The sequence below is a fragment of the Hippopotamus amphibius genome, chromosome 10 (genome assembly GCF_030028045.1).
Source record: "Hippopotamus amphibius kiboko isolate mHipAmp2 chromosome 10, mHipAmp2.hap2, whole genome shotgun sequence".
In the NCBI taxonomy this organism is placed as follows: Eukaryota; Metazoa; Chordata; class Mammalia; order Artiodactyla; family Hippopotamidae; genus Hippopotamus; species Hippopotamus amphibius.
Genome location: NC_080195.1, coordinates 17,689,945 through 17,701,533, shown reverse-complemented (window position 1 = coordinate 17,701,533; position 11,589 = coordinate 17,689,945). Strand labels below are relative to the sequence as shown.

The window sequence follows — 11,589 nt, the reverse complement described above, 5'->3', positions numbered from 1 at the left end:
AAAAATGGTACTGATGAACCCAGTGACAGGGTAAGAATAAAGATGCAGATGTAGAGAACAGACTTGAGGACACAGGGCAGGCGGGGCAGGGGTGGGGTGAATGGGAAGCTGGGAGGAAGTGAGAGCGTAGCATTGACATATATACACTACCAAATGTAAAATAGATAGCTAGTGGGAAGCTGCTGCATAACACAGGGAGATCAACTCAATGATGGGTGATGACTTAGACGGCTGGGATAGGGAGGGTGGGAGGGAGTCATGGGAGGGAGGAGATATGGGGATATATGTATAAATACAACTAGTTCACTTTGGTGTACAGCAAAAACTGGCACAACAGTGTAAAGCAATTATATTCCAATAAAGAGCTTAAAAACATGTTATATAAGTAGAATAACTCCACCTGAAAAGGAATGAAACCAAAACATAAAAATTAAAATGTTTAATTCCCTTTTTGAATGTGTGTTGAATTCAATACAAATTGATACAGCATTTTTCTAGGCCAAAGAAACCAGTGTTACATTTAGAAGGCAATTGACTGCAAAAAAATATAATCTATGCTATACTTTATTTTTAAAAAGAAATTCAAGATCTTATCCTATGCTTAATGTGTAGCAATAATGATGTCTTCTTTACAGCCCAAGACATCACAACAAAGTAATGGCACAATAAAGAAATTTTTGTTGTTTTTTTTCTCTTTGTATTATCTTCATATACCAGTAAAAAATAAACTCTTTAATAAATAAATATATATAATAAATATTTGCAAACTGAAAATGTATAAATAGGTCCATCCTTTTAAAAAAATGTTCCGTCTTGGTGTGACATGTTTCATAGTCCGTGTTTCATCCAAATTTTTTACATACAATGCCATAACCTGTGAAATCCTACAAGGTTCTCAGAATTTATGTAGCAATCATCTTGGCCAACTATGTCAATCCATCTCTTCAACATGAAGTATCTATTTTTAATGTAACTTTTAAAGTAAACATACTCCAAAGAGGCGAGGCACCAGCAGCAAACTAGGTGGGGTTCCCATTATCCACAGTTTAACAGATTTTCAGCTTCAATCTATGAGTGAGGACTGAGCCAGTGTACCCAAGGGAACTTAATCCACTTGTAAAGAGAGATCTTGATCTATTCCAAGTCAAGATATTTTTTGTTCGTTCGTTCTCAATATTCTTTCCAAATTCAGTCTCCCCGTGGAAAATAGACTGCATGACATTCTGAATGTCTTCCTGGGTTATTATTTTATGATGAGAACTGTAATAAGAAAGAATAGCTGTAGTTTGGTTCTTCAGTAAAGACACTATCACCCTTCAACTGTACATTAGTAGGTCCTTGTACAGTTCAGGAACTCTTTCTGGATCCACAGGTCTAGGCAGGAAATGTGTAAATTTCTGATGTCTTTTGGACCTGGCACCATCTCTTGGAGTTCCATCTTTGTTAAGTGCCACAAAATACCTTCGGCCAGTGTCTCCATGTTTATATATGTTGGATGAATAGGTATTATACCAGTTCTCTTCAAATTGCTCCCTAAAGATGCATTCAGAAGTCAGTTTCTCCTAGAGAGAAGAAAGAGTAGAGAGAAAATGATTACCATTGGAAAAGATGTCTTTAAGAGAATTTCCTTAGAAAAGTCTCAACTCCATATTTTTATTTCTTTGTCTGTAACTATATCTTTGTCTAAGAAGGAGAAAGGGTAAATTGTCTTTGCTTTGTTCTGTTTTAGTTCTCATGTTATCTGGAATTCTTTCTCCTGGGTGACTCCATCCAGCAGTTTAGTTCAAAGAACTTTAAGTTAAATGTCAATTCTCAATTTTATTTTCAAATACTTAATAAATATTAAAAACTTGCCCATGCTCCATTTGACCTTCCTTCCATCACCATCACCGCCAAACAGGCTTATAGTTTATCTTGTTCCATCATTAGATGCCAAAGTTCTACACAGCAAATCTCCACTATTATCTTGAAACTTATCAAGACCTTGCTAACATTCAAATTCCTAATTCAAGGTCATCACTCCAAATCATATATCTTCCCTTTATGAATTTATTGTTTGATGATATAATACCTATGATTAACTTGTATCTGGATATTACTATTAGGTAAATGTAGTAAAAGTGCAGTGATTTCTTGTCTGGACTATATATTATCCCAAGGGATAGACTACAGTTGCTTTTTTAATCCAACACATACATGAAGAAGGAAGATTATTTTTCTCTTTCAATTTTAATTCTACTCTTAGGAGATTACACAACGCATTATTTCTCTTTCTTCTGAGCCGACAGAAAGCCCCGAAAGGGCAAGCATTGTCCTTAAAAGGACAGATATTAAGTGGAGTATCATTTACTTAAATATGATAACCAATTTTCCTCAGTGTATATTGAGATTCTAACTATATATTGTGGTCTCAATTGAGATTTTAAGAAAAAATAAGGTACCAGATAGTGTCATCTGCTAAATCATAAAAGGTAAATTCTCTTCGAAAATAGCTACAGAGACTTCGACTTTAAGAAGGGATTTCGCATAAGATGATGGACAGGAGAGTGGCACACATTTACACTTTTAACAATTTTCTTACAATTATATAAGCAACTGTGAACAAATAAAAAATGATACCAGCGAAAGAGAAAGATCTACATTGTACTGCAGGCTGAGTTTTATATTATCCTGTTACTCTAATTCTTGTATTGTTGTTTCTTTGTCATGAGAAAAACAAAACAAACGAAAAACCTTACACTGATGAAGTATTACCTTGAAAAGTTTACTTTAAGTTCCATAGGTAAAAGATTTATAGTGGACCTACAAACGTGTGCACTTATCTCTAATGATGAGTTAAAAGCTGCCCAGCACAACTCTGATTAAGAAAACGGCTACTGTAATTATCAAGACTGCAGATATGGTCCAACTAGTGTGGCTGCCATTTTCTGTCATTATTTAAGGTATCTTAAGATTTCATTCGTTCATTTTCTATATTGCAAAGGTCAGCAAGTCAGTGATGTATACTTACCTACAAAGGTAGTAATAGGTAGAGAAAATTTATATTAAATGCATATAAAGATGCAAAGAATCTAACATGACAAGAAGAAAATGCTCTTATTTTTCTGTCTCTGGTCCCAGGATAATGGGCAGAAAAAATTAGTGAACTAAAAGCAATAAAGGTTTAGGGTTTAAGAAATGAAAGTAAGTTGCTATACTGATGCCCAGACGTATGGAAGATGCCTTTGAGGACTGGGGCGCGGAGGGTGGGGGGGGCTTGAGGGGGCGTCAAGGAAGGGAGGGAAGATGGGGATATGTGTATAAAAACGGATGATTGAACCTGGTGTACCCCCCCAAAAAATAAATAAATAAATAAATAAATAAACAAAAAGAGACTGAAAGTTGTTTGGAAACCAGGCCCCCGTTGCCATTGCTTAGGTGCTGCCCACAGTCACCACCCCCCAGCCACGCACCTAGTGGGCCCCCAGCAACGCCCGGGCACCCACGGATTAAGATCCCTCTCCTCACTTCCTAGCCTGCATTTAGTCACTTACATCCAAGGACAAGAGTAAGGAAACGTCAATTAAGATGCCCAACTGTTTGATTTTAACTGCCCATTCAATCTACCTGCTTCTCTTCAGAGTTTTTCTTCCCATGCAAAGATCTTCATTCTAGGACCCTGAGATAGATTTTTTATTTTTTAACCTCTGATTTGCTACTCTTACAAACTGCAGAGAGGGCTTGGGTTATAGAGTTTAAAACGTTTTTTAACCTGACTACAACCAGAATGATCAAAGGATGGTGGATAAAGTGATACTACAAAGCCCCCACAAAGGCAGGAAGGGAAAATATTAGGAAAAAAAAAAATATACAGATGAACTTATTAACAAAGCAGAAATAGACCCACAGACAGAAAACAAACTTATGGTAACCAAAGGGAAAAGGTCGTGGAGAGGGCTAAATTAGGAGTTTGGGATTAGCATATGCACACTACTATATATAAAATAGATAAACAACAAGGACCTACTGTATGGCACAGGGAACTCTACTCAATATTCCCACATAGGTGATGACCTATATGGGAAAAGAATCTGAAAAAGAGTGGATATATGTATAACTGATTCACTTTGCTATACACCTGAAACTAACACATTATAAGTCAACTATCCTGCAATTTAAATAATTAAAAAACAAAACAAAAAAATATGGACCAGAAGTAGAGACATCAGAAGGAATATAAGAACGCAAAAAAGACTGTACACCTAAAACGAACACAACATTGCAAATCAACTATACTCCAATAAAAACAAAAACATGAAACAAGAATGAGGAAAACAAAGGAGCAGGGCAGCACTGTTGGGGGAGGGGAGGATGTGAAGGTGGAGAAACTGCAGAGGAGAAGAGACGAAGCCTAAGCGGAGAGGATTCAGTTTCAGCGATGGAGGAAGGCAGCCAGGGTGGGGGGACGTTTTAGAATCTGAGAATTGAGGTGCTCACCGAGGTGCCAGAAGCAGGCTTCTTGGAGAACACAGAACCCAAAGAGGGCCAGAAAAAAAAAAAAAAAAAAAGAAATGAAAGTAAGTTGCTATACTGATGCCCAGACGTATGAAAATTTATCAGGCTATAGATTTTTAATTTCCACTTAAGTATGTTACTTATATATTTCTTCTGATATGCATAATTAGTAGCTATTTTATTTATAAAATAGATTGTCATTACTTAATGAATTACAATAATTTAAAAAATACATACAGATCCATAGAGTTCTCCTTTGTCATTCATTCCAAGGTAAAGACCACTGTCCACACCTCTAATACTGACCAGTCCCACTGCCACACTGATGAATTCCAGGATACCTGAATTTATAAACAAAATAATGATTTGCATTTATTAAAGAACATACACCTGATAAAAATCTTCCAAAGAGTAGATCAAATTGTTAAATATAATGATGTATGTGGAAGTCCTTTGTAAAATGAAAAGTGCTGTACAATTGTCATTATGATGAGCCTCCAATTTTACAGATGAAAAAAGACAAAAAGAAAAAATCATTCATCATAATATAATGTTAAGGGTGTAAAACCTTAAACCAGACTGACCTAGGTTTGAATCCAGTTCAGTAAGTTACTGACTAGTCTATGTCAGTCATTTGTCCTCTTTGAACTTCAATTTCCTCATCTGCAAAATGGATGAAATGCTTCCTTACCGGAGAGTAGAGTGGTAAGGACTAACGCATTTAGGCATCCAATAAGTGAAAGCTACCATTATCATAAATTAGTATATAACAGAGGTGTTCTTAATTCTCCTTGATTCTACTAACTACAACCACGTTCTATTAATTATTTTGCTTGTTTTTGCTTACCATGAGTCAAGTAAATTTGTTTCTAGCAGCAACCTATATTTTACATGGGTGTGTTAGTATTTTATAGTTTATAAAGAGCTTCTACTTTTATCAATACTTTCTATCTGGTCCTCAAAAATAACCTCCTAAGATAAGCATAGAAGATACTATTATCCCATTTTACATTAAAAAAAAACCCAAGCCTTGCTTAAAGACATATTTGTAATTAATAGAACAGATTAATTAATTAATTAATTTGTAACTAATAGAACTCACATCTTCTGAACCCTAATCCAATGTTTGTAGTTCGGAACAGTGCTTCTTGAGGACAAGACAGTAGTTTCAAAATTTACAGATTATATAATATGCTGTTTCCTGTCCCACCAGTCTTAAAAATAAAATTTTATGGTTCAAAGAAGTAAAAGGACTTCATAATTCATGAAACGTGACAGCCAAATACCAAGAATTTAGCATGCAAGTAGATTCTGCTTTTAATAACTTTTCGGAATTATTTTCATTTATCTATAGGTAAATTAGTACCGAAAAATCTCCACTCAATATCCTTAATACACCATAGTTAAACAAAAACAACAACAACAGAAAAACCTTAATGTTTCCCTCTGCATCATTCTTTTTCTCTGCACACACTAACCTTTGGACTAATGTCTTTGTCTTGTTCTTCTCTTTAGACTCTGCTGAAAAAGTATATAGACATACTTTCTATGCTTGGAACTGCCTTCCTCAATAGCTTTCTACCTTCACCCCTTCACCCCCTCTTAAGCTCTGCAAACAGTATAAATGTGTACCATTTAGCCTGACTCTTGCTCTTAAGTCATTTCTTGATTTATTGTACAAGTTCCTGTTTGGACACATGACGTTCTCAAGGCCAAGGGAAAGTACAAAATCTGGCTATTTGCTTATATGGAGGGCTCTATTCTGTCCAGATCCTAATCCACTCTTTGGCAGAAACCCAGATGCTTAAGCTCTAAACATAGATTCTGAAGAGCTCCAATGAGCTCTTTCAAACTATTAGGAGATCATGTAGAACACTAGAGCTAACAAGGATCTTATAGCAACACTATAGTCTGCTAAATTGCCTATATGTGGCTTGAAAGAGTCACTGTCCCTATCTGAGAGCCCAAGGCAGAGAGGAAATAAGATATAGTAGGAAGACAGACCTCACAGGATAGCCATTACAATGACTGATATAGAGGTGGGAAGTAAAGGAAAATTAAACTTACTGCCAAGCTCATTAGTGAGTGGTTGCTGTTAGAAACAAAAATATAGACCCAAAACATGATTGGTAGAAGACGATACATTAATGGAATTTCATCCAGGATATACATACAAACGTATAATTACTTGAAGTTGTAATGAATGTTACATTCAAATTGAAAAGTGTACCGTGGTTCACTTGTAACTTAATTCTCTTTAAGTACCTGATTTACATTAAGATGCTCTTGTCTTTCAAAGAACAGGAACTGATTAACTGATTAGACTATATAATAGAACTAGTTTTCAAGTACAATAAAGGTTTCATTTCCATATAAACCAATTACAAAACAGATCTTATAAAGTACCCATTTTTCTTGTGAGACTAAATCATAAACCACCTACACTTTAATTTTCATCTTAAAATAATTCTATCTTGTCAAAAAATATGTAATTGTAGAAAGACAAGAAATTACATATTTTCTTAGAATAATTATATTCAATAGCTTCAACTTCATTAAACGACATCCAAGCCTCCTATACGTATAACAAGGTTGAAATAATTTTGCAACGGCCATGGGGGCTGATGGGAAAAAGGTTATGTGTTTTTCACGTTCCCCTTAAAGATTTTAGCCACACTTTTAAATTCTGATCGTTTTTCTCCACAAGGAAATAGTATACCACACGGTAATTTGTAATCATTTGATTCTTAAATGAGATTTGACAAGTCTTTCTTATTTATAATATGAGGTGGCAACTAAGCTAATTCCTTAACAAAGACTAGACATGAAAAACTTTCCTTAACAGGTAATCACAGATTTTAGATAGATTTTCCAATGCCCAGTGTCCCATAAAAAGACTTGGAGGTACTTTGTCTTTCTGGTATCATTTTCAAAGCCAGCCTTTTTAAAAATCATAATAAACAGGTGAGTCAACCCACAATGCAACCACATCAGACAAATCTATGGAGAATAAGGGAGAATAAAGGAAAAGCCTTTAAAGGAATATGTTTGATCTCAGGCTAAACTTTTTTTTTTTTAAGTAATGATTCCATGTTTACGTATTAGGTAAAATCTTCCTACTATACTCCTGTGCAGAAAAACTCTATTATAAATACAGAGCTAACAGGAAAAAATTTTAAACCTTACTGGGACCTTTTTGTTTATATTCTATTGATGTGGTTTTGAAATATTAAAACACAGTATTCTGAATTATTTAATCATAGTCACATTAGTATAAATTATCAAAAACGTTATTTACTTTAACATCTCAAATAGCACCTCTGAAACATTTTCAAAATTTTTACTTTGATGACACAGAAATGAATTTTTAGAGAGAAAAATAATTTCATGGTTAATCATTGAAGCACTAAGTAAAGGAGGTAAATACAGAGAGAAGCATGTAATATTACACATGCTGAATATATACTTTTTTCTCACCTACACTCCCTCGTAATAAATTATGATGTTTTAGCTATCAAAGGCCACTAGGATGCACTGTATCCTAGTGGTTGTTACACCTTTAAGCTACCAGACTAATCTGGGTTATCTTTCCTTTGTATAACAGTAAATATTTTGTTCCGATAGGTACCTTGCACCAAAGAGTGACTTAAAACAGCACAAAAATCAGTCCAAGTCATACTTTTGCAATTATTAAATAAGCATACAAAATTTTAGTGAAAAGAAAAAAAATTCTATGATGATCATTCTGATATGCAACATTTATTAAGGAATGGAGTAAAATACCAGTTTAATGAATGTTATCAAATCTATAAATATTTACTAATCTCTTCCCATGGAGTCAGTCTTATAAAGAAACACAAAGTGGAAGAAGCAACTCTTGACATTGGGGAGATTACAGTTGAATCGCAAGTGTTTTAAAAGTAGAATTTCCAAGGTTACAGTATGTATCCCGGTGGGGGGTGAGGGGTAGAGTCTGAATCTTACCTAAGCTTAACTTCTACTTGCTCTACTTACAGGCATTATCACGTTTGCGTTCATTTCTAAATCTTTCTAGGAGTTGGAGGGTTTTTCTGTAGTGAGTGAAGTGCAGTAATTCTTAGAGGCAAGGGAACTGAGCCACCTGGTGTCAGCAAAGTTCTTTAGACTCAGAATCTCAGCCTCTTCAATTTAGAAACCACTTTCTGAAGGTGACCCCAAGGTTGGCCACTGGGTCATGACATTCTGGACTCATAGTCAACGGGAATTTGGAAGAGATCAGTGGAAGCTGCAAACATGTGGGTTTTAAAAAGTTAATTTTCTAAGCCTTTAAGTGCTACCAAATGACCACCACATGCTCATTTCTACATCTAAAGTTACAAATGCCCCTAAACCGAGATTTACACTTCTTCAAAGTTTTAATGAGGACTACAAGTCAAAAAAAGAAAGCCAAATAAAAACAGGGATGAGGATGAGGACAAGAGACGAGATTCTCAAAGAATTCCAGTGCTTCGGAAGCAAAAGGATAGCTGACACTATGTTAGGCCCTTTCACATTGCTGCTGACAGGTAAATGATTTCTTTAAAATGAAATATACTTATTCTTTCTAATGAAGTACCAAGTTTGATGATCAAAATCCTTCAGGAGTGCTGGCCAGTTAACTCTAATATGATGAAAACTTCCACAGTGGAGGAAGATACTGAGCTGTTAGAACAGGAGTGCATCTTAAGAGAATCACCTGATTTAACCCCATCATTGTACAGACAAAACTAAGGCTCAGACTGGTGAGGGCACGTGCTAGTCACACAGCTAGCTAGGGAGTAATTAACAGTACAGAGCTTATGGTTTCCCAATCTAGTGACTTAACAAACTGCCTTACCAATTATTCGGGTTTGGTTTTTGTTTTTGTTTTTTTCTTTCTTTTAACCCCTTCTGCTCCCAGGCACTATTGGAGGTATTCTGAAACACGTCCCTTTGTGTTCCCACCCATATCTTCTTTCGCTTCTCCACTTCCTCTTACCTACGGTCAATACCAAGATCTTTGCTTTCGGATTTCACAATTTCTAAAGAGGATCTTGGCTGAAGGACTGGGCATGCTCAGTAGCCGGATAAGCTTTTTTTTTTTTCTCCCCTCACCAAACTTAGCGCTGAGGGCTGCAGGCAGGTGAGCCCGACAGTAGCTATGGTGCCCCGGGAAAGCTAATCTCTTATCTTTTCGGGTGAACATTTACGGTTCTCTAGGCAGACACGTAAAAGCTCGCATCCTTTGCTAGAGCAACCCTTTGAGCAGTAACCATGAGAGGCTCATCAACTGCACAGCTGTAGGACAGGTTTAAAGTAGCGGAAGGCTTCCCATTACTAACTAAAAGTGAGAGGCAGTAGGAGAAAACAATAGGGATTTTAAAAACAAAAACCAAAAACTGCCTGCGAGGTAAGGAGTGCGGGAAAGATATGGCTCCGAGTCCAGGACTCGGCGTCCCAGGCAACAGGAAGGGCAGGGCAGCCAGGTGCGCGCGGAGCACCCCCCTTTCCCCTCCCGGCCTCCGCGTCCGGCGACCGCGGCGGCCAACGGGCAGGGAAAGCCCTCCGGTCCCTGCGCTGGCCGCCCTGCAGCCCCAGCCCGCACCTCGCAGCGGAAGGGTCCCGGGGGCTCCCTCGGCTCGGCGAGGAGAAGAGGCGCCAGGGGTGGAGAAGAGGAGCGGGGGATGGGGGGGGGGGGGCGGGAGCGCCGCTACGTACCGAAGAGGCTGTGATCCTGCCTGGTCCCCTGCACGCTGCCGTCGGGCAGGATCTGCAGGTGGAAGCCGGTGCGGCAGTAGAGCTGCCGGCGGCGCAGGATGCCGTGCAGGTGCGCCAGCTCCGCAGCCCCGGGCCCGCCGCGGGCGCCCCGCTCCGCCGCGCCCCGGCGCTCGCCCAGCAGAGGCGGCCGCTCTCCGGCAGGAGGCAGCAGGAAGTGCGAGCCCACCTGCTGGCCCAAGCCCTCCAGGCCGCCTAGGAAGCCCCCGACTTCGGCTAAAGGAGCCATGGAGCGGCCAGAGGGAGAGGCGGAGGATCCGGAAAACAAAAGACCCCCAATAAAAAATGTAGCAGAGATGGGGAGGTGAATGGAGAAAAATTATAGCCAAACAAGCGCAAAAAAGTTAATGCCCGGTTACTCCTGCGAGGTCGCTGGATGGACTTTGCACTGAGAGCAGGGAAGCTTTCACTGTCTTGGAGCGATCTTCTCTCCTGGGGTAGGTGGGAGCCGGCTGCTGGCTTTGCAGAAACATCTATAGCTGCCGCTGCCAATACTGCGGCTGGGCCTGGGGCTCCAACTCCGCAAACTGATCAGATCAGAGTCCTGTGTACATACACGCAGTATATATGCGGGTCCTCTTGACATATGCTAATCAAGTCCTTTCATGCGCGCTGGGGAGGTTCTGTTTGAAATCTTAAACCGGCCTCCTCTCAACACGTTTTTGCTCTTCGGAAGTGGCCAGAAGGGGCCCTTGACGGCTCTCTATCCATGCAGTCGCAAAAAATCATTCCCACACTTGGCCAAAGCTGGCCAGCAACTTCGGGGAGGCGCAGTCAAGGCCCCTCTTTGGGGTTGTCTTTGGAACAACCGTGATGCTGTTCGGCGGCGGCCGTGCGATTGCCTTTGATGTGAGCTCCTTTGCAGTGATAGATCGCTGCTAAAAGGAGCCCAGCTTGGCAGGTATATTGAAGAAAGGAAGTGGGGAAGGGAGGGAACTGGGGGGCGGGAGGGGGGTGCCGGCGGGAGGAGGGTATGGGTAGGAGGAGGAAGAGGAGAGAAGAGGAGAACTGGACTCCTTGGGAGCTGCTGGGAGCCTGCAGTGGACAGGTGCAAAGAAAAGTAAGAGAGGGAGAAGGAAAAAGGGCGTTACCTGAGGCTTAGACCTGCCCAGACACACATGAAAGGAAAATCAAAGCTTTGACAGTTTAACTCACTAATTTTAAAACACTAATAAAATGTACGAGCATTACTCTTTTCTTTTATCATTTAGATGGGGGATTTTCTTTACATAATCAGGTTAGGTTAGGAACATACATACACACACCCCTTCCCAGGTTCTCTTTAGTGTTTATCTTTACTCAGATAGCACATGATATAACCAA

The 11,589-nt window shown here is 39.1% G+C and overlaps 1 protein-coding gene across 1 annotated transcript; it reads right to left on the bottom strand.

Moving 5' to 3' along the window:
* Positions 1–437: 437 nt before the first annotated feature.
* On the bottom strand, positions 438–10,495 carry FGF20 (fibroblast growth factor 20). Its single transcript, XM_057697647.1, has 3 exons — positions 10,210–10,495; positions 4,732–4,835; positions 438–1,562 (listed from the first exon to the last, which is right to left on the bottom strand). Exons 1-3 carry the CDS (start codon positions 10,493–10,495, stop codon positions 1,317–1,319), a joined length of 636 nt encoding a protein of 211 aa, XP_057553630.1. The 3' UTR covers positions 438–1,316.
* Positions 10,496–11,589: the final 1,094 nt, after the last annotated feature.

What these genes read in the sequence shown, in the direction of transcription:
- FGF20 (XM_057697647.1), bottom strand. Translation starts at nt 10,495, where the DNA reads ATGGCTCCTTTAGCCGAAGTCGGGGGCTTCCTAGGCGGCCTGGAGGGC. An exon ending in GCAGGATCACAGCCTCTTCG is followed by an intron (nt 4,836 to 10,209) that starts GTACGTAGCGGC and finishes TTATAAATTCAG; the next exon opens with GTATCCTGGAATTCATCAGT. An exon ending in AAGGAGAACTCTATGGATCT is followed by an intron (nt 1,563 to 4,731) that starts GTATGTATTTTT and finishes TCTTCTCTCTAG; the next exon opens with GAGAAACTGACTTCTGAATG.